The sequence below is a fragment of the Seriola aureovittata genome, chromosome 9 (genome assembly GCF_021018895.1).
Source record: "Seriola aureovittata isolate HTS-2021-v1 ecotype China chromosome 9, ASM2101889v1, whole genome shotgun sequence".
NCBI classification, from domain to species: domain Eukaryota; kingdom Metazoa; phylum Chordata; class Actinopteri; order Carangiformes; family Carangidae; genus Seriola; species Seriola aureovittata.
In genome coordinates, this window is record NC_079372.1 from 11,734,307 (window position 1) to 11,758,300 (window position 23,994).

At 39.8% G+C, this 23,994-nt stretch overlaps 1 protein-coding gene and 1 non-coding gene across 2 annotated transcripts; one reads left to right on the top strand and one right to left on the bottom strand.

Annotated features, from left to right (window-relative positions):
- Nucleotides 1-426: 426 nt before the first annotated feature.
- trnak-cuu (transfer RNA lysine (anticodon CUU)) lies at nt 427-499 on the bottom strand. Its single transcript has one exon. It is a non-coding gene; the product is annotated as a tRNA-Lys (tRNA).
- Nucleotides 500-2,236: 1,737 nt separating this feature from the next.
- Nucleotides 2,237-11,960, top strand: zgc:113278 (Translocating chain-associated membrane protein 1-like 1-like). The gene is made up of 11 exons (XM_056385560.1): nt 2,237-2,685; nt 3,636-3,696; nt 3,850-3,968; nt 5,105-5,221; nt 5,306-5,364; nt 6,296-6,380; nt 7,109-7,179; nt 7,763-7,867; nt 7,961-8,104; nt 8,247-8,407; nt 8,554-11,960. The coding sequence occupies exons 1-11, from the start codon at nt 2,566-2,568 to the stop codon at nt 8,625-8,627; spliced, it is 1,116 nt and encodes a 371-aa protein (XP_056241535.1). The 5' UTR covers nt 2,237-2,565; the 3' UTR covers nt 8,628-11,960.
- Nucleotides 11,961-23,994: the final 12,034 nt, after the last annotated feature.

Genomic DNA, 23,994 nt, shown 5'->3' on the forward strand with positions numbered 1-23,994 from the left:
GGGACATTGATAACCTAATGATCTTATGCATCTGTTGACTCAAAACTATGTCCTTTACTGAAGCTGTGAGTCAGTGTTATATTGTACGTCCTTATACTGAAAAGTGTTTCTTTCACTTCTAGAAAAAATTGATGTGATGTGACCCAATACAGCACCAAATCAACATGATTTTATTTTACTCAGCCATAGACATAAATGTTTTATCTATCTATCTATTTATCTATCTATATATCTATCTATCTATCTACAATAGATACCCTAACATGAAGAAGAGCCGTGAAAATGAACATCCAGTACCCCACAGATAGAGCAGTGCTAAATCGTGAGATCTTTGTTAACAGTTTTCTGTTATGGTGGAGTCTGCACAGTAGAGCCTTATGTACGCTCCATGAGTGCAGGTGACAGAGGGAAAAAAAAAAAGTGTACCGCCCAACGTGGGGCTCGAACCCACGACCCTGAGATTAAGAGTCTCATGCTCTACCGACTGAGCTAGCCGGGCTGCAACGATTTCGAATAAGATGTGTATCTATTCTTACTACTGCTGTCTTATATAACGTCAGGATACATGTTGCATGGTGTGTGGGCCATTAAACCGAGAAAGGGAGGGTAGGTCACGTATCCCCGGTCTGTCTCGTACTGCCCTCTAGGGCCGAAAAACTATATTGCAGTTAACTCACCTGAATGTTTTTCAGCAATAAAGTTCGACCAATGGCCAGTTCCTCTTTCAGCAGTATGAACGGTTAAACGGCCCATGGCCTGGACAAGACAGGACAGGACAACACTAAAATGACCAACTTTCACTAGCGTATTTTTAAGCATTCGTTTGTCCTATCCTCAAAGAAAACTTAAATTAACGTTTAATTGACTAAATTGGTAATTAGGTAAAGGCAGATGAACGTTAGATATGGGGTGTTACGTCAATTATAAAATTGTGTGACTTTTAGGTCACGTAAACGTTGGTTACCAAACTATTGGTTTTCTTCGGTCAGATACCATCATCACAGTCATAGAAATTCTGAGATATTTAAGATAACGGGAACACATAAAAGTTTGAAGCTATCAAAAGACTTACCACCTCGCAATAGAGTGGCTTTAACTGAAAAAGGTGAGATTGCGACTTCCGGAGTTACTTTTTTTTTCAAAATAAAATGCCAGGCAAGTAAAATAGATAGCCAAGACAAGGTATTAATTCTTGTTTTATAATATTTTGTGTCCCCACGAGAGGTGGAAGAAGGACCCGGATCATTTACATGAATAAAAGTAGAAATTCCACAATACAAAAATACTGCAAATCAGCAAACTGTAGTTGTTATGCAATATCAAGATCAATTTGTCTTTTCATTACTGGCTGTTGGGGCCTTGGTGTGATGTACAGTGAATTTTTTGGAAGTGATGAACACAACAGTCTATTTGTTATGACATGGAAGAGGTGTTAATTTGAGAAAGGTTATTGAAACAATTTCACACATTAAAGCAAAAGAGAGAGCGTTAGAAATGATTTATTAAATTCCTACCATTTGGAATGGCTGGATTATGTTATGGGGCCTCTGGGCAAGGATTGTCCTTATTATTGCTATGCTATAAAATAGATAGACGAAATGATAAAGGTATTGAAATTAGACGTTGAGGGACCTGCCACAGTAGAAATTTTTGTTCATATTTATTTGTATAGGGACAAAGTATTTAGCATGAACTACATGCCACAGCATTTATAGCCTGCGCTATTTTGCATTCTGTGATAGTATACTCAACATGTTTGACTTTTTGACCGGTGGATGGACAACAAAAGCAAATTGAATATGTTCACATGGGCTTCATTGAATAATGATGGGCATTTTTCACTTTTTTATGATATTGTTTTCACCTTGGGAAATAATGAAACTGTCGTGTATAGTGGGGGATAGTAGGGGGTCAGCAACATGTTTTTTATCCTGGGGGGCCCTAATCCAGCGATGTTGTGGTCCCTTGTTTTCTTGGTCCCTGTAGCAGTTGCTGCCTTGCACCGTACATTAACCCAGTCTTGCTATTCATGATATACAGTACGTTTTCCAAATAAGCCCGTCATTGCAGATGATGTTGTGCTAAAATACTACATATCCCCAAACAATAATGCATGACTCAGACTATATACAGGGTGAGTTTTGGAGCATCCGTGTTGTGTATCTCTCCTGTTGACAAATTGAACTTGAACGCTGGGTTCTTACGTGGAGTACGTGAAGGCACCACGGTCCTGGGTTCTCCTTCTACGTCAACGGCTCTGGGCGGTTCATGAATGGGGTTTTGAAGTGGGAGGGCCCGTCATCTGACTTTACCAGGCAGGAGGAATAAAGTGGGTGTTGTGCTGTGGTGTTTGGCTCTGTGCGATGTATCTTCATGACTGTTTTTAAGCACATGAGCAGCGGTTCACTGTGCATACGGACTGCAGTGGAGCGACCGACCCGGAGCAGCGTTACATCCACCAGTTGAGACGTGCAGCGGGAGAAAGCTAGCTCCCAAACCCAGCTAGAACCACGCAGTGACGGCAGAACCTCGGACCCAGAGAAGGGAGAGCCGCTTTGGAGAGCCATGGGTTTCCGTAAGAAGAACAAGAGCCCACCGGTGCTGAGCCACGAGTTTGTGATCCAGAATCACGCGGATATGGTTTCGTGTTTGGCTATGATTATCCTCCTCGGCCTGATGTTTGAGGTACTGTGTGAGATGTAGTTAGCCGACTGATGTTAGCTGCTGCTTGCTATCATTAGCTGACATGACAGCAGCACTCCAGGGGCAGGGCGCTAGCGTGTCTTTCTCCCTCCCTTCTCATGTGTCTCACTGATTGCCAAAGAAGATGTTGAGGAGGCCCACTGGCACAGCTATCAGGTCATTTTACCAGTCGGCTAATTCATTGCCTCCATAGCAAAATAATACATGTATCTGGCCTTTAGCACTAAGATGATCAGGCTAAATGTCTGTCTGCATGCTACACATCTTATCACCAGCCGTTTGGCTTGACAGAGCAACGTTTGAATGAAACAAGATAGCTCTCCTCCCACTCACCTGTCCCCACCCAAACCCAGGCACCAGACTGAAAACATTGGGAAAATATCTATCCACTTCAGATTTTGTCTTAGTCAACCTTTATCTGTGAAGATAGACCTGGGTTGTAGCTTGATACAGAAATATCAATGTCTGCACTTAAAGGGAAAGTGATGGCCATGATACACACTCGTCCTTACACAATGATAGTCATTGTAGCAAAGGTAGTGAACTTAAAATATACCTAATTTTGTCAGAAACCCCTGGGAGCCCTTCCAGGCAGTATACAGAGGCCCCCAGGTATGGGAATTAGTGTATTCAGGACTTTATGGTGACACAGCAGTCCTCACTCACCACATGTGTTCATGAAATGATGACAGAATATTCCAAAATTGTTCGACAGTTTGATGCTAAAAGATGAAATATAGATGTAGTCATTAAATCATTCTGTTTCTGTCCACCTGTCAAAAAAGGTATCATGGCTGAGAGTAAGGCTCACTAACATGGGAAAATCCAAGAAGATTATACATACATTTAGTATGGTTCTAGTTTATTAATACAAAGGCTTGGCTTCTTTTGAATGGACTCTTTTGAATCCTGTTTCGTTCTTTGCTTTCCAGGTCACAGCAAAGTTTGCCATCATGTTCATCACAGTCCAGTACAACGTAACACAAGTCCTCGGTGAGTCAATGTTTATAGGTCCACTAATCATTTCAGTGTTTTGATTTCTAAATAAAAGCCATTAAGCCCTAAAGCCATTGATTGCTTATTCTGCCTCTTTAACCATTGTTTAGGTTTTAAGATTTAAATTTTGTATTTCTGTGTTTTTTGCAGATGAGAAGAGTGAGCCGGTGAACCTTTACCAGTATGGTCCTAAGGATGTGGCCACTGTGTTTTTCTACCTGCTTATTGCGGTCATCCTTCATGCCTTGATACAAGAATATATTCTCGACGTGAGTATCGAAGTTCAACAGCCATCATACTACAGTAGTTCACATTTAATTTAAATGTATAGTGGGGTCCAAAAGAGATGGGAAAGTGGTCTCAGACATGGTATAAGTGAAACAGAAACTTTCTATGTCTGACTTGCAGCTTGCTTGCACACAAGTCTCTTTTTAGAAGAATTAAAGTAAATCATATTAGCTGACCCAACCTGTGTACTCTATATAACAGTCTTTGTATAGAGCTTCATTTCAGAAAGATCAGAAGTATCATAGGCTCCATTATTATATGTGTGTGTCGACTATGATCAGGTCTGTCTGTTCTTTTTGGAGAGCTGTTTGTAAGTGATCAAATCCCACCTTTCCACCTAAAACACTAAAACATAATGACTCAAACAGTTCTCATGTTCCTCCTGACAGCTTTTGGCTTTGACAACAGTTCCCAGTATCATTAAGAGAAAAAAAAAAAATATATATATTTCTTTATTCCAAAAATAAAAATCTTTTTTGGACCACAATCAACACTGTACAAAGACTTAAAAAATTTCTGTCTCTCGTAAAGGACAGGTTCACAATTTTTCTTGTCTGTCTTAAAACGATAACCTGTCACCCATATGAACACCGAAACATTGCTGTAGTCCTTCCTCCTGTTCATACTGGCCATTAAGAGATCTCTTCCCCACTTCACTTAACTGTGGAGAAAAGAATTCAATTTAGGGTGCAGTGTCTTGCTCAAGGACACTTCAGCTTGTGGAATGGAGGGTCAAACAACCTTCTCTACCTCCTGAGCCACCCAGACTGAACACAGACTTGAATAAATGTGAACCTAAGGACTAGGATTACAACATTAAAAAAGTAGAAAACTTGCATGGCTACTCTTTTTATTCTTAGACAATTTATGTTCTAGCTGTGACAGTTATAACTCAGATAAAGGCAGTTTTATATATTATATACCACCACCCCCTTTTTCTAATAGATCAAGTAGTGCAAACAAATCTGCAAATATCATTTTGAAATTAAATGCGATTAACTGAGAAAAATGACACATACTCTTATGATAAAAAGGGAAAAACTAAATGTCCCCCTTGCTAACACATGACATGCAGTATTAATGTGTTCATCTTGTTTAAAATATGGTTTGATTTCAGAAAATGAACAGAAGGTTGCACCTGTCAAAAACCAAACACAGCAAGTTCAATGAGTCTGGACAGCTTGCAGCGTTCTACCTGTTCTCCTTCATCTGGGGCTGCAGCATCCTAACAGCGGTACGAGGGTCAGGAGTCACAGAAACACACCGTCTCAGCCTGCATTAGGCTTTGTCTCATGCAGTGTCTCTTTTTCTCTGACAGGAGGACTTTGCAACAAATCCTACTTTCTTATGGGAGGGTTACCCACACACTTACATGGTGTAAGTAAAGATTTATAGACTCCTACTCATCATTAGATCATATTTTATAACTGATTTATCTCAGAAAAATCAAATCTCTTTGTTATTATTCTGAGCTTCAGTAGTTTCATCTCTGCTTTGATAATGCACAATGCACTTTTTTTCACTTGTTTTGAATTGTTGGGATTCATCTTACAGTATTGTCTATCAATGTCAGCAATCAATGGGGAATAGTGTCAAGCTACACACATGATGTTTTGGATTCTGGGTCAGGCTGTGTTTCCTTCTTGTTTTCTCACTGGTTTGATTTGTTCTGCATGTCACTGTATTGAAGCCTCTGTGCTGCCAACAACCGTGGCCGAAGGCATTGTGTTTCCTTCCGTCCGTCTGACCCTGTCTTGTGAACAAAATATCTCAGGAATGTCTTGAGGGAATTTCTTCAAATTTGGTACAAACGGTTATTTGGTCTCATGGATGAACTGATTCGATTTTGGTGGTCAAAGGTCAAAGGCCACTGTGATCTCACATCGGTCCCATTCTTGTGATGGCAATATATCAGGAACGCCTGGAGGGAATTTCATTACATCTGCCACAAATGCTCATTTGGACTCAAGGATGAACTGATTAGAATTTCGTGGTCAAAGGTCAAAGTTCACTGTGATGTTACAAAAATAAATTTTTTGGCCATAACTCACAAATTCATACAGTAATTATGATAAAATACACTTAGTACCTTTTTAGTAAAATCCTTCAAAGTCTTCACTATATGTATTAACTGCAACTTGAGAGGCAGTAATTCTACTGTAATTTGAAAAGTTACAGAACAGTTCAGGGTGCACACCATCATCTACTGTGTATTATGATAAGATGATAAGGTGATATGATAAACTCTTGTGTCCTTGCTGAAATAACGACTAGGCTCTCACCTCTGCACAATCTGTCCTCTGTCTAGTTTTCAGGTCAAGTTCTTCTACATTTGCCAAATTGCCTATTGGCTCCATGCACTTCCTGAACTGTACTTTCAAAAAGTACGGAAGGTAAGAATCAATTAAAAATGATGTATTTGAAAAATGTTTCAGATTCTTGTATGTTGCCCTAGGCCAGCAGCGCCTCAGTAGAAGAGTGATTAATAAAGAGGATAAAATAGAAATAAATAGTGTTCAAATTATAAGAGTAAATGGAATTAAATTACAAGCTGAGCTGGAACCAATGGTAAATAATGTGAAATATAAAATCAAACCCAATTTCACTTTTGTGTAAAGCTAAGGGCCTGCTACATGAGAGTGCGCTGTATATTCTGCACTGCTCAATTATTGTTCCATACATCACCTGTTGTGTAGAGGTTTGGGGAAATGCATGTAAAAATCCCACTAATCAAATATACATTCAGGAGAAGAGCCGATACTGATATATTTACTTTGAATATATAGTGTGGAGTATAATGAAGTACTTGGTGTATGATGAATGTAGAAGGGTAGGCATAATAAGCTTTGCCTTCAGTCTCCTTTTCAGTCTTATTCAAGAGGATATCGCATATCACGTTGAAGTGTAATTAGGTTTACTAATATGTACATATTGTGCTCAGGTATGTATTGATACAGAGTGGATGATCCTGGTGAAATAAATTAGCTTAATGGACCTCATGTCCAAAATGTTAGAAGTCGTAAGCCGACATAAAACTACTTTGTCGTCCAAACTGTTTGTTGCTGCCATAGAGCGTCTACTCTTACTAACACAGGCTTTCTTTCTTTTTTTCTTTCTACAGGAAGACATCCCCCGCCAGCTTTATTACATTTGCCTTTATGTTGTCCACATCACTGGTGCCTATGTCTTAAAGTGAGTGAAATGATGCATTTTCTGTGTCTGTCTCGCAGTAAGGACTAGTCAGAAACTTATTCTAAAGAAATCTCATAAAGACCTAATTTACCAGAGCTAGATAACATTGCATTAAACTTTTTTACTGGGTTAAGCTGTGTTACTTTTTCCTTTTGCAGGAAAGTGTGTGAAAGCAATAGACACTTTGCTATATCTAAAGTTTATGGAGTGATTGATCTTTTTTTTTATTTTTAATTTTTTGGAGTGATGGACTGAGAAGTGGGTCAGTTGTCAACTTATTGCACTTTATTGTCCTTAAACGATCCCATAAAGATCATATTTAAACTATAAACCAGGTCAACCGACTGACTTTCCCACACAGGGAGTTCATACTGAAATTAAAGGTATCATATTTTACTTTGAGGCCTACCTCTTTTTTTATAACAGTCTCTTTCCTTTGGTCATTTCCTTTCCTGTAAGGCTATTGATCTAAAAAATGTATTTTGCGAAAACAAATTTGAAAATGCTCTTGGACAACAGTAGTTTGTGGTAATTTCTTTTGATTCTGTGTTTCCGTGCTCCTCTCTGTGTGCTGTCTGTTCAGCCTTCACCGACTGGGCCTGGTGTTGCTTGTCCCTCACTACCTGGTGGAGCTCCTGTTCCATGCTTCACGCCTCTTCTACTTCAGTGATGAGAACAAGCAGAAAGGGTATTGTTGTGTTTACTATTTGGTGAGTAGAAGCATCTTGTCGGTCTGAACAATCTGATGCAACAACCTTTTCTTTTTTTTTCCCCTTTACAGTTTTACTCTGTGGGCACTACTTTTTGTCATCGCCCGCCTCCTCACACTCACACTCTCAGTTCTGACGTTTGGCTTTGGGCTTCCCCGAACAGAAAACCAGGGCTTTTCTCTAGCAGAAGGCAACTTCAATGTGCTCACCATAAGGCAAGTCCAGATAGCAACTGACTGAAGAGCCCTGAATGTCTTGTACCTAGCTCATTACCGATGTTATTACACAGGCGAACAAATAGCCAAAGTTTTGTTTTCCTGTTCACAAGCTAAAATGTGTCTTCTCCGCCCTCCTCAGGATGACTTGTCTGGCAGCGATCTGCCTGACACAGGCCTGGATGATGTGGAAATTCATTAACTTCCAGTTGAAAAAGTGGAGGGAGCACAGCCAGAACCAGGCCTCAAAGAAGAAGACAGTCAGCCCAAAGAGCAAGCCTCACAAAAGGGAACCTACAAGGGGTGAGTATTCAGGAGCCTCAGCATCTGGTTAGTTACCCAAACAGACACAATGTGATTCTGTATTTCGAACACTTGATGTGTAAGATTCATTTGCTCTGCAGTATATTCCCTTAATGAGGGATGTTTCTATTCACTTGTCTTGTCAGGAGGTGCTGCCAATGGAGTTGTTAAGTCTGAGGATAAAACATCACCACGGGCAAGAAAAGCCAAAGCTTCATAGAGACAGAAGAATTGGAAGAAAAACTGAGTGAGGGAGTTCTGACAATGTGACATTATGTCTTTACACAACTTCAAATTTTGTCTAAGGCTCTCCAAAACAATGTTTAAGCGCACTAAGAAACCTTACATAGCTGTCCCTTTGGGGTTGAAACTCCCCGTTTGAAAAAGTTTAGTGTTACCGTCTGCTAGAAATGTTTATTATTCATTTGGGTTCTCTGCAGATGGGACGTTGGCAGGGCAGAGCTGGTTTTGATGCTTTAACAGGATGGATTTAGCTCTTCAAAGTGTCCTTTTGTGTAAAACAATGATCACTCGTCGGGTATTTTAAACTGAGTTGCTCTTCAGTAATTTGACATCAAATCAGTGAATATCGCAGTACCTTAAAAAGTGAATTTTGACTTCAGGGCAACTTAATAGAAAGTGTTAATGTACAGATTAACTGTACAGAGTGTAGTTTTAAGTTTGGGCCTTATTCAGTTAAGCTTACAAAACAGTCCACTGGATCATGTCCCAAAATAAAGCCTTTCTTGCTCTGCAAGGCAACACTAAGATATTCTGTTGATGTCAGGAAAAGATCCTACATGAATCGCTCCAGAGGAAGATTTGTGCTATTTAGGTATTTGAAATAGCTGCAGCCTGAAAACTGAAGCTTCTACTTAACTCCTTGATCATTGACTGCCATCGTTTGACAGCCTCTGCCTTTGAAATCCAATATGCTACAGGATTGAGGCACTTTTATATTTTTGTTTGCTTTTATCACTAGCCTGGTAACCAACCTGTTCCAGGGGTTCATCCAGGTTAGGTGACTTACCAAGAGGAAGCTGTACTGTAACCTGTGATGCTGTGCTGTATGCATACAGTTAAATCTTCATAATGGCATGATTGGAAACTTGAGCAAGAAACTGTGTTTGAGGCTGAACTTCAGTCTTTTATATGGTAATGTCAATGCATGATGGTTTAAGGCTAAAGACTTCATGGCTAGTTCCTACCTGTGCTGTTGAGTTTGCATCTCTCTCTCTCACACACACACACACACACACACACACACACACACACAAGCATTCAGTGGCCTTTTTACAACTGCTGCAAGAGGTTTGAGTTATTTATTTTTGTCATATACTACAGATAGTTATTATTTTATATGCTTTGAGAAGCTATAACCAGCAAACACAGCGGTACATAGCATCTGCGTTCAGTTAATCCAAACAATACAATCTTTCTTCAAGTGTCCTTATAACGTCAGTGGTTTGTATCACTCGTTCTGCTTGTGTTGCGTTCTGTTTGCCTTCTGTTTTTTTATTCTTGGGTATCAGGGGACAAGCTATTCACCACTTATACTCTTAAGTTACATCCCGTATTGAAATGGGAAGTGTGTTTTGTGAGGGAATGTTTGTATGCCTGCACACTTACTCGTGAGTGCGCGTGTGTATACAATATTGTTCCGCCTACTGTGTATGTTTGAGACTTGACTGGGCCTGAACGATGATGACAACGATGTTTATTGCTTGTCTCGTAAAAAAAAAAAATAATAATATTATTGCCTGTGTGCAGAGCATGAAATGTGACAATCTGTTCATTGACTCCTGCCCTATTATATTCCACAATCATATCCTGTTCTTCAGTTCATTTTTGCTGGGGCTGTCTCAGTTCCCAACACGCTTCTACGTGTAAAACACTAAGTTGTGGATAGGTGTACGTTCTATAGGATATCGGTTACTAAATGCTTCTGTGTTCTGTCTCTGCCCCTCAAATGCCCTATCCTGTGTGAGAGAGATTTTGTGATTTCTGTTGCCAAATGTGGCATGTTTTGTCCCTCCTGCTTCACCTTTTCAATGATCTTGACATTGCTATGGAGCACATGTATTGTACTGTTGGCCATGCTCTTTCCTGTCATGGACCAAGTCCTGCTCCACTGCTACACCGCTGTGCATGTGAAGCTCTGTACAGAAAAGACTATACTACTTGTCTGCAGACAGTTGGAGTCTTAGTCTAGAGCAGGGAGGAGATGAAGATGCCAATTATTTTTGCTCCCTTTAGTGCTCCTTACTGGGACTTTAGTGGTCATAAAGCCCGTGTGCCCGTCTGTGTGTGGCAGTGTCATAGGAGGGAAGGAGGAGCAGAGGACTTATGTACCAGCCTGTTATTAAACTGTCTCAGATGTAAAAGAGAAAAAAAAACTTAACCCAACACTGTACTAAAATATGTGTCAGATTTTTAAGCTATTTTTATAGAGGGGAAACTGTTGAAATTCACTGTTGTTCAGTACACATGTGTTAATATTTGTTTTGCATCCATATTGATATGAATTGTTTTTTTGTTTTTTTTTTATATATAAGAATGAAGCTTGCTGAACCGTTAGCGTGGGTATACATTGTGGTATGAGTGTAAAAAAATGTACTTAGCCTAATGGTTTATTTAACTTCATGGCCTTATTAGAGCAAAGTGAACTCAGTTGTATAACAGTGCTCAGTTAACACTACGCTGCAGGTGTTCACTGCAGCTTTCACAACTACATGTTTTATGATAGTGAAAAGCACTGTCATAATGACACTAGGCATCTACACATCAGTTTAGAAAACATGATCAGAGGAGCAAGTTGTCAGTATAGTGTTTTATTTGTTCCAGCCCAGCAGGTGTTTTTTCAGTACTTGCGATTACAGGCCAAAGCGTAGAACTAACAAACTATACTTTGCAGAGTGAAAACATCTGTAAGCTTTTCTTGCTCATCAGGTGTCACACTGTACAACAATCAGCAGATGTTTAGGCTCTGAAACATGAGCCACACTGTAGTTCCCCTCGCTTTTAGACACAATAGCCTGTATAATCCCACAGGAATGCACTTTTTTTTTTTTTTTGCATAATATGCATTATGTCAGAGCACCATAACACTGCTCACTTTGGGCTGTTTCTGCATTGATTCTCAATGAATTACAAATTGAAGTTGCTCAATCAAAACTCTGTGCATTGTGTAATTGTTGGAAACTTTAAAAAAAAAAAAAAAAAAAGGCTGCAGTGAATTAACTTTATGAGCAACCTCTAGGTGGCAACAATCATTAATGCATCTGAACATGAGATCTTGTTTAAAAAGAAAACAAAAAAACAACCTGCACAGCAGAGACACGTTTATTGTATTCTATTAATTCATTCTGCATTGTCCTTGATTTGTTTTTATTTTGCTGCTTGTCTATAGATGTTGCGATATATTTCCTTTTTCAAATATGTTGTCTCTGAACTACTCTGATGGTATATATTTATGCAAATTCTTGTGAGTTCTGATCATTTTTCTTTGTCACTATTTTTTTATTTCATGTTTGAATAAAGCTTTTGATCATTACACAGACTTGTTAAACATAATTTTTACATACTGCCCAGGGGTTGAGTAGTAGATCTGTCAGCATGGAAACTCCTTGAAAGAAACATGCAAAAACACTGCAGTTTCAAAGTGCAGTTATCCACTTCTGACATGAACCAGCAAGGAAAATGTCATTCATATAGCAGGGATACTCACCAGATATTGGCTTTTGAAGATTCTCTCTCTCATCTCTTGCTCATTACATCTTTTCACTTATTTCACTTAAGGATATATTTTGAGACTTCAATTTTAAACATTTTTCATTTATACTACCCACTGGGAATGGTGTCAGGAGACATGAGGATATATTGGCCAAAGCATACGTCTCAGCTAATTACCACCAGGGGGCAACACTGAGCTTTTCGCCTGAGGGACAGAAGCAGTCTGCAGGGGCATAGCTGCATACAGACCTGCATTAATAAATCACTAGTCAGAATGCGAAAGACAGAAACATTGTCTTATCACACAGCATGCAGCTCAGCACTCCTAAAACAGTCTTTACCATGCAGTTAATGTATCAACTGATGGGTGACAATATGTATTTATCCAAATCCAAAAGAGTATCATAGATGGGAGATGCCCTCAGCTTCACTGTTGGGGATTTGATTACTAGGGCACTGTAAACATGACATCTGCATCCATGGATGGTACGGAACGAGCACAACACAGAAGAGAGACACCTGCAGCTCACTGCTAATGCATTGTGTTGTGTTGTTTCAGAGTAATGGCTTTTCTCTGGGCAATCAGACAGCATGATGGATCAGTGGGAACCAGAGAGGCAGGCTGGAGCTCTGCAGGGTCAGCACAAGGACAAGAGTTCACACACACGCTCTCCATCACACACACACACACATATACACACACACACACACACACAATTGCACACTGATGGCTGTATCCCCAACTCAGACAAACATGACCTGAACCCTGTGAGGGTGCGCTTCAAAAGCAAACTTGCAGAAAGACTCTGAAAAGCAGAGACCGGCTAAGACGAGGGAAAAAATTGCTACCCCGCTCCTCCCCTTCAACCAATGAGGATAAATCTCTCACTGAATCGTCAGTATTATGTGTAATTTCCATATAAATTAGCTTCATTAAAAGGGGAGTACTTTCTTATTTAACGAAGCTCATTTGAAATTCTGTATTTAATAAGACATGTAATCCCAGACTTGCAGACTAATAGCCAACAATTAGCAGGACTGGAGCATGTGTGTGTGTCCGTACGAGCCTTTGTGTTTGTGTATGTGTGTGTCTGTGTAATCTCTTGGAAGTATTGTAGTCCTTCAATGTTATTTCCATTGATTTTCTCAAATGAGCAAATTGGGCAGCAGCTGCTCTCCCAGCCAGGTTTACTTGCAGTGATCCATGAAGCTGGATGGAGATCTAAGACGTTCATGACCTCACCACGTCTATTTGTGAGCGAGCGGACGAGAGGGGAGTGTGTGAGGTGAGCAATAGAGCAGGTGTAGACCGATGAAGGACAGAGTGTGGAAGGGGTGGAAACATCTGGAGGGATCAGAGGCAAGGGAATAAAAAGCAGACGGGAGTGAAGACAAAATGGTAAAGAAAGTGAGAGGAAGAGAGACAGACGGAGAGCAATGTCAAGCAGAGTGCTATGATTCACAGTAGAACTAAGGAGAACAATGGAGGGGTGTGTGTGTGTGTGTGTGTGTGTGTGTGTGTGTGTGTGCGTGCGTGCGTGCGTGCGTGCGTGCGTGCGTGCGTGTGTGGGGTGAAGAAGAGGAGAGCAGTGCCCTATCAGTGTCCATCAGAGCCAGCAGATGCAAATTAAACCAGACTCCTAAACGGTACAGATAAAAAGAGGAAAGGTAAAATAAAGAGGCTATACAGAACAGTGAGATAAATGAGAGCGACTAAATGACTGGATGAGGGGAACAAGGGGAACAGGAGAATATATGAAAAGGCAGAAAAAAGACATCTTAGTATGTTTATTGTCAACCAGCATCACCCCTCAGTAAATGGGTTTTGGTGTGTGCGTTTTTATGTTTGTGTGTGCTGGTGTGTGTGTGACTGTTTTAATCAAGGTCACTCAATTTATTTGATAATAGCTTGGCAAAAAGAAAAATACTTGATTGAAATTGAGGGAAATGCAGAAAGAAGAGCAACAATAGGAGACAAAAGAGACAAAAAGTTAAAAGGCTAAACATTAGTGACTGTGTGGAAGTTCATTAATGACAAAACAATTGAAAGGGCATGAAACAAATTTAAATGGAAATCATTCTCCAAGTCAAGACTTAAGCAAGCGCAGGGACACATTTATAAGCCAGATTTGAAGAAGCGCTTCGCCTTCTTTCGCTAGATATCCTGTTGCACACGCTCACTTTTGCACGTTTGTGTCCCTTGCAAACAATCTCAAACTCAGAGGAGAGTAAAATCCAGTGAATCTGACCTAGACTTGAAGTGTTAAGGCCCTGTCACAGCAGAATTTAAAACGGGGAGGTTTTGCAGTGAAATTAGTTAGTTTCATTGGTACTGCTGCAATCAGTGAATTCCCCTTGCTGTTGTCCAAGCAGTCTTGACAGTGCTGACCTTCGTGGAGGCGGAAAGCCAGATAGTCCAAAAACGGAGGAAGCTATCATGGCTTATTAGCTGTGTTGCACCATCCAGTTTTATTTAACCTCCTGTCACTGAGTATGCACTGCTCCGCTAAAGAGGAATGGTTTGCAGACGCTTGTGAGACAAGAGTCAATGATACAAATATGCCTACTTAATAAACTGTGTGACCCATTTGAAACCGAGTAAACAAGCTAGCTAGCTCAGAGAGCCTTTTCCACCTTTCCAGTATCACTCGGAGAGCTACTGGGACCGACTGAACGTAGCATGTTCCTGGACTGTTAGAGTGCTAACTGTTAGCTCACTAGCTTCAGGAGTTCACCAGTTAGCCCTGCCAGTTGTCTCAACATCAACAAGCCTCTAGCACCAAAATTTTGGGAAGATGCATACACCCGCATTCACACGCGGTCAAACTTTCTCTTGCGTCCCCCATCCTCAGAAATTTCAGGCCACCGCCCAGTGTGATCCACCTGCTTTGTCATTTGCCTCCAGACAGATCTTAAGAATAGAAGTGAGCCAGCATATTGCCTTGTCCTTTTGAAGCATGATATTCAATATTTGTTTTCAAGCCTCTCCTCAAGTTCCCAAAAGCTCAGACTTTGCCAAAACGGCTGGGCAAAATTATAAGAGCACATGTTGAACTGTGTGCACGCAAAATCAGGATTTTGTGCTTAAGACTTGTTTCATGCCTCTAAATCTGTCCCTGTGTGCTCTCAAACCGAGATTGATCACAGCTTGAATTTGTTCTGTGCTGACTTAGTAGTTTTGCAATTAATAAACTGCCCTACATATGGACACTATGTTTTTTTAAGAGGTTTTGTACTCTTGTGGTTAGTCCTCACTGCCCAAGGGTGTTAACTGATCGTTGGTGAAGGCCTCAGTCATGGAGTCAGCACGTGTCCTATTTGCCTGAAGCGCTCACATTGAGCAACACAGAAATCAACAAAAATGTAGAGGGAATAAGAATATGATTTATGCATGTCCTCTACGCTGTGCGGAATGTTACTGTGTGTGTGCACATGCAGCTGTGCACCAACAAGCCGTACATCTGGATCATGATTCTTTAGACACCTATATACGCATGTGCATGCGCACACACATGGCCCAGCCGGCAACTGGGACAGCTGACAGCACTAGCAAGGTCACGTGTGTTTATACAGTCTCATCTGTTCCTTCACTGCCTGCACTCTCTCGGTAACGCTCAGTTTATGCACTCTTCCACTGTGACGGTAAACACAGAGTCCCAGGCTCCAGCTTCCTTTCTCACTTATTCCTCAGCCTTTCTGGGTTTTGTTTTGCCAAACAGCGACTTCATTGTCCCTCGAGGCTTTCAAGCCAGTGATTCAACAACTGCCCCCGTTTTTGCTTTATCTGTTCAATCATGTTGTATTGATTTTGCATTGGATGGTGCTGAGGTAGGTTTCACAAACAGAAATGGAGACAGAGGGAAATGGCTACATGGGATTGGACCATATGGTGGATTCATAAATGTATGACAAAGTAATTGTTTCCCACAGCTCCTCCTTCATCTTTCAACCTGTCTTTGTGGGCAGATCTTCACATTTCTTTTTCTCATTAGTGACCTCTGTGTAATTTCCTTCCCCTTTGATTACATTATACTGTATATCCATTTGAGTGCTGATGAGCACACTTCAAACTGTGTCTATATTGTCGAGGCCACCTCTTAACCTTCCTGTGTCTTTGTGTTTACCACCAATCCTATTGGATGTGGAACATAAGGACGGCAAGTTCCTAGCAATATGTGTCCTGTGTGTGTGTGAAGTGCAGTTGCTAGTTCACCAGCCAATAGGTGTTTAAGTATCTTTTCAAGCTGCAGTCTTTTATAAAATCACCCTGATGAAGGACCTGCGCTGATAGGTGTTGGTGAAATGAAGAGGATTATTCCAGTTAGTCACCTGCTAGAGTCATTTTTTCACATGTAGCTGTGTGTCTCCAACATAATTTGCACCTCAGCTTCTGAATTCAATCTGGGGCAGAGGTGCTGTTAATTGTACAGACTAGTATTAGGACAAACAGATCCTTGGCTAAGATTAAACCTTAAGGTATATGATAAATGTATTCACCTGGTTCATAATTCATTAGTATATACTGCATATTCATTAGAGCACATACAAAAAGGGCTGTGACTAACAATTTATTTAATTTTTGATTAATCTATCAATTATTGTCTTGATTAATCATTTGTTTTATAAAATGTCATAAAATAGAAAATTATGCCAGTTACAGTTCTTCCTCCAAATGCTCATTTTGTCTGATGAACAGCACAAAACCCCAAACCTATTGTTATACTATCACAATTTATTAACACGTAAAAACCAAACTGGAACTAGGGAATGCTTAGTATTTTTATTTGAATAATTACTTGAGTGATTGATCGATAAGCCAATTAGTTTTCTGTTGATCATTCCAGTTCTACATACAAATGTAACAGCATTTTCTGCATATGGGTTGCCTCTTTTCCCTGTCCATGTCTCACATCTCTGTGTGTGTGTGTGTGTGTGTGTGTGTGTGTGTGTGTGTGTGTGTATGTGTGTGTGCGTGTGTATGTGTGTGTGCGTGTGTGTGTGTGTGTGTGTGTGTGTGTGTGTGTGTGTGTGTGTGTATGTGTGTGTGCGTGTGCGTGTGCGTGCTGGTAGCGGTTCCACTACCCTCCTGAAGCCTCGTTCCTACCTGTTTAGAATTTTAAACAGCTTCCCTGTTCCTCTCACCTTCCCACAACTCCCTCTGCAGTCCCCTAAATTCACTGAGGGACCGCCTCAACAATAAACTGTATGCTGGTAAATAAAGCATGATCATCTCCTGTCCAATCTCTAACCATCTAATGGACAGATATTAGGCAGTAAGTGTGCTTTATTGTATCTTTGAGGATTACGGTCAAGTTGAATTGTGAAGACGACGCTGAGGTGCTGGTACTGTAGTAGTGACTCTGTCGTGTGTGTGTGTGTGTGTGTGTGTGTGTATTTCTTCAAATTACATTTAATTTTCTTCCATTTCCATTCTCTTTTCGCCTTAGGCAGCACTATGGAATTTTCCAAATGATGGACAATAAGTACCATAATAATGTGGCTTTAAATATTGTGGAATTGCAACCTGAAGCCAGCTGGCTATAGAAGACAATTCTCCATTGTTTCACTCGATCAAGAACAGAGCTAATGAATTCAAGTATTTCACTCCAAAATGCAGTAGTGGCAGATATTCTCAAAAGCACTTAATGTTTTCAAAAGATATATTTAAATTAAATGATTTGTAAACAAAATCTGAAATAAACCATATTTTCCCGTTATAACTGCGCCTTGATGACTGTTATGTTTTTAAGAATGAAACTCCAATTATTCTGGCTTTCCCCCACCTGTAAATAACGGATGTCTGTCTTGCCAGTGGTTTTGCCTGCTGTAGCCTATTTATTACAAACATTACTGCCAACCATTGTCCAAACCAAACAGTCAGGTTTTATAATTCTGAATGTCTTTCTCCTACCTTCCAGGCAGCCATTCGTTTCCACTCATCTCTGTCTGATATGAATATGAACTTGTGCTTTGTAAAAAGGCTTATGGTGCTATGACAAAAGACAATTAAATTATTGTCACTGTATCTGTATTTTTAGATTATTCAGTTAATAAATATCCTATAAGATGTAAGTAGTAATGGCACGTTAAATGGGGTAGAATATTTCAATTTGTCTTGTTCACCTCTAACCACAGTCATCAGTGGGGTGTGGTTAGGTGTGGTCAGACATATGCTCTGTTGCACATGCATGGATGGATTATTGATATAACAGGTATACCAGATACAAGCCCTGGGGCCCAAAAAGCCAGGGGGGGACTGGACCAAAGCCTTTGTATGAAGGGACCTTTAATATTTTTTTCAGATAGTCAATCAAACAACTACAGAAAGACACAAAACAACTACAATAAAAACACAAAGTGACCAGAAATAGATGAAAAAACAACCACAAATAGATATAAAACGACTACAAAGTTAGTGTCTGGGGGCGCATTGTGTACACCAGTATTGTGTCCACCAGTACCACCTGTGGTAAAATGTAAATAAATTCTCCGGTATACTGTTTGTTTTGCAGTCATGCATTCACTATGTCCAACATATAACATCAACATAACATCTCCTCTCTGTCACTGACAAATTATTTCAATGTTAGTTTTTACCATTACACTTACAAAACACAAATGGTTGGTATAGAGAGAATATTTAATGTTGAAGGCTACCTACTATGTTGTTTGCTAATGTGTAAATTGACTATGACTCTATGATACTCAATGGTGTCATTAACAGTTTCGCTTCACTCTTTACAGCCCTTTAAGTAAAAGCATTAAAAGCATTAAGCTTTTACACTTTCATTTATTGGTTCAGTACAGCCTGCCAGTAGACCTGAAATGTGCTCCAAGTCTATTTTTTTTTTTTAAAGGAGGCTTAAAACGTCTCCAAATCCTTTGGCTAGGATTTATCCCTATATGTGTATGTGTGTCTCTGTGTTTTTTTGAGGGTGACAGTGTAACATGAAGCACACACATTTTGTTTTTTTTGTGAAATGAGCAGTTGGTTCTTTTGTACGACATGCACAAAAGCGATAAACTTTAATAAAACGTTTTTGGGTTATGCTCCTCGTAACGTGTTTTAACATTTTTTCTGAAACAGTGGGCTCTTCAAATTAAATTCTTAAGGATCTTTTGAAAGTAATTTCTGCTTTCCAGGAACATTCACATTTTTCACTCACTGAGTTATATTCAAATCACATTTTCTTCTCCTTAGCCGTTCTTTTAGTTTTGCCTGAGGAATTATGTGTGACCCATGAGGCTAATTGCTTTAAACCTTCTCCACAACCCTATTTCAACATTTTCTTACTCTCCTTAGTCTCTTACTTTTTTTCTCCTTCTTGTTTGCCCTGCCTCCCTCACTTTCCCATGAAAACTGGTGTAGCTCTACCTTATTTTCACTCCCTCTTTGTCCTTTCCTGCTACAACCCTTCCTCTCCTCCTCTATCACACTGACAACTCCGCATTCTCTTCTTCTCTCCCCTTTTTCTATCTTGTGTTTCTTTAACACCTATAGGTTTTCCCAGCTACCCCTCTCTTCAGGCAATAGGCACCATTTATCATCATCTGTGATCTTGTCTCTGTGTCTTCTTAAACTGCCTTAAACTAAACTCCACTATCTCATCATCATCTTGTCTCACTTCTCTCTCACCTTCCTCTTCTCATCTTCTTTCATTCCCACTGTAATTGACACGATAGGATCCTGACTCATGTTGTGTGTGTGTGTGTGTGTGTGTGTTTTTATATGTGTATCTATCTATCTATCTATCTATCTATCTATCTATCTATCTATCTATCTATCTATCTATCTATCTATCTATCTATCTGTGCTCTTGTCTGCCTGGTATCACCATGGTGACGGATTTTGGTGCTGTCTGTCCCTTGCCTTGTATATCTTGGCAGCAGTCGGGGCACTGTGTCGACGTGGCCCAGTTCATAGGCCACCCGGCTGCGACGTCACTGCTCCACGCTGACCCTGCCAGCTCGCATATGGAGCCCACATATGGGCCTCATCTATAAGAGATAGGTGACCTGGAGGAACCACAGTCCCTCCAGTCAAACAAACCCGGTTCACAGAAGGCTGGCTCCTGTAAAAAAAGGCTGCAGGGATGTGAAGTGACATTTCAGTGTTTGATTAGGAGGACCAACCAAGTTCTGAAAGAAGAACAAGCCTTTTCCTCACATTATATTTACAAGGTATCTGTAACAGATAAACACTGCAAACAATTATTGTCATCATCAATTAATCTGCTGCTAATTTTTTTGGATTAATTGACAAAAAGTGCCCATCACAACTTTGGAGATCATAATGTGACACCTTCAAATGTCCTATTTAGTTTGTCCAAATACCCAAAAATATTTAGTTTACAGGAGGAAATTATTTTGGCATTTTTGCTTGAGGAATGACTCATGATCAAAATGGTAGCAGATTATTTTTCTCTTGATCAATAATTAAATAATTAGCTACTTATTTCAGTTCTATAACAGATACCGACATATAAACCTATAAGTGTCCCCAACATATCTATTATAGTATATGGTACCACATAACCTTAGCCCCCCTATATAGCTGTTATAAGCACAACATAAACATTTAATAAATGGTTTATAACACGATGATGTAGTTGTAAGCAGGTATAAGGCCGTTTTTAAGTGTTTATCCATGTAAACTGTTTCTCAAATGTTAGAATTCTCCTATGAAGACATATCTTATATTATTATATGCGTGTTTTACTGTATTATCATTCATGATCTGTTTATACAGCAGGCTCTACATATGGGTGCCCACAGGAGGAGTTACAGTTATTCATAAATACAGTAACAAACACTTATATCTGCTTCCGGGTAGATTGTACTGTGTTATAAACCATTTATAAAAATGTTTATTTACTGCTTAATGATGTAACCTTGTATACAATATAATATCAACTCTAACATGAGATTTCAGATTTTTTTCTTTTTCACCAAAGTGTGTGAATAGATAAGACATTCATTTCTCAATCTTATTTTTATATTTGAGTTTGGGGACTTTTATCACAACTTAAATCAGCTGTAGATTTTAATTTTACAAAAACCAAAATATAAATCATCAGGATTTTATAATATATTTGACTTACATGACAGGAGATTAAAAAAGATCCCTTAAATTTAGCTGTTGAAAATTATGACCGCAATAAATCAACTTCTCTGTGCTCTCTGGTGCACAAACTATACAGTGGAGATACTTTCTTAATGTCCTCAAGCATACCTTATGTTACTGTCGCCAATACCAATATATCTAAGATAATATAATATCAGACGATATTAGTATCTGTCTAGCTCTTAAGTGAACCCACTATGAGATAATTTGACATTATCTCCATTTTTCCCCATGACTCAGTCCTGACAGAGGGCCTCTATAAGGTATTACATTCACTCCTGCATTCACACATCTTTTTTTCTAAATATACAGCGCTACTTTACCACACACACTCGCACACTATATGCATTGGGGTCAATGTTGGGGTTCAGTATCTTGCCCAAGACATGTGGGACTTGGAATTGCACCACTGACGTTCTGATTTGTGGATGACCTGCTCTATCTCCTGAGCCACAGTGGCCACCACTTTTTTATATGAGAGAGTTTTTAGGCTACAGAAGCTATGACAAGCTGGTACAGACAACTAGAAAAGTGTGTAATAAATCTTAGAATGCCACATAGGGAGTCATGAAATGATTAATAAGAAAAGAAAAGAAAAATATATCAGCGACATAAAAATCAGTTTACGCTCTTACATTGCTATTTTTTGTGAATATTGGATAGGTTTAGTTAGGTCTATAAAACGCTCATAAAACGGCTCATAAATATGTACAGTATAATCTTTGATGAGGAATTGCAAGTTAACTTCATTTTAAAAAAGCACAAGTCATAAAAAAAGTCATAATGATCGATAACCACTGTTGTAGATAATAGCTAATGATGCTCCGTATAGAAATATCATAAGAAATACAAAAAGAAAATAGACAAAAAGTTTTAGAATATATATTGTATATATACATTTAAAGATGAACATAGAAATGATTTACTCCCAACCTTGCTCCGCATGAAAATCAATTTAAAGGACAGTGCTGGTGCTTTTCCAAATTTCAGATCCATAACTACAAATCTAACATAATTTAAATCTTTGCTGACCACATTTGAATACAGGCTGCACTATCCTGGCAGCTGTTGGTTTAATTTATGTATGGTATGAAATTCAAATAACAGACTATTAAAACTTGCTTGAGATGTCTTGAATTTCCGTTAAATTTAGTCAGTAACACATTATTTTTGGAAGGTAATGCAATTAAAGCACAGATTGATTTGAAAATCTTCACTGTGATACCTCTTAACGACAACATGGAAAAAATGATCACAGACAGTGATGTATTAGCAGGGACCAATATCAGACCTGCATTAAAACATTGGTGGGGGCGTGTTGTTTAAGGTACAAGCGAGACAGTGTAATTCGATCCAGGAGGTCTAGTTCACTTCACAACGGTTTTTACTACTCAAAGAGCAGATTTTACAACTCTAGAAACTGCTGCAACTATTTTATTTTTTTGTTGCAACAATTGTGAGGTAAACAGTAGAAACATGCCATTTATGTCAGAGAATAATCCACCCCGAATGTGCACTTATTTGATTGGCCACTGCAGCAAAAGTTGTGCCTGGTTAAAACTTTTCGTTGGGTGACCCTGAGGTGTTTTGCCAGAGCCAACCACGCTGGCACCCATGCGGCACCGCCAGGCAGGTTTCAATCAAATGATTGACAGGGCTGAGTTTTTTTCATGCAAGTCAGTCCAAATGCAGCAAACCTCCCTACCTCACTTATCCTGCGCTTCTTCGGAGAGTTGGTTGTGCTCGTCCTCAGATATTAATATGAGATGCAATTCAGCAAATGACCAGTGGGGGCAACATCACAAAGTAGGGTTAGCTGAAGTTTTGGATCAACACAACAGGGGCGAAAAGCTCTGAAGGGAAAACTCATACAGCTTGTCCTCCTGACAGGTTACTCATGATGTCTCAAGAGTCACCAGAGTTTGTTGTCTGTTTACGTTGTGCAATAGCGAGGGACTTAATAAAAAAAAAAAGCGAGAGACAGAGCCCAGATTTGCCCCCTAGTGGATACACTTTTTACTCCAGATAAGCAAGCCAGCTTGTGAGCAAATGATACTAGCATTGCAGCTGTTGTCTACATGCACACGTATGTAAAATCAAGTATTTCAGCGACTTTAAGTTTAAAGACACAGCTAACAGACTTTTATAATTTATGGAAATGAATTGGGTTTTTCGAATTAATTTGCACTGGTCCTTTAAAGTGTTAACTAATCCCAGATTTCAATAAAGAGGAGGCCACTGGCAGATAAAGGACTTTTACTTGTCCAAATGGACCAACTCCTCATCACTAGACAAGATAAGACCTTCCTGTCCTAATTTACTCTCAAGTTTAGGCTGTCTACTTCTCTGTCACCCCCTCCAGCCAAACGCCTACTTTAAGTAGAAAGTCTGCAAATTGTGCTCTTTATGCCTCTGGGCCTCTTTAAAAAAAACAGTCAGTGTTTGCTTTTCGCGGCGTGTTGGGGTGAACTGAAAATACACACCGTGGCATCTCTCTCTCTCTCTCTCTCTCTCTCTCTCTGCTCTGGTATCGTCGCTGACATCCGTCTGTAGGCAGCTAGACAGACAGTGCCTGCCCCCCGCCTCCACCACCACCACCGCCACCTCCACCTCTACCTTCCTCCCCCCCTGTGCGGTGGTGGAGTCTGCCTGTAGTCCGCATCCGGATTGGAGGAGGTAGCAGGAAGCGAGGCGCTCCGCTCGAGCGAACTCCTTTACCCAGAACCCCCTG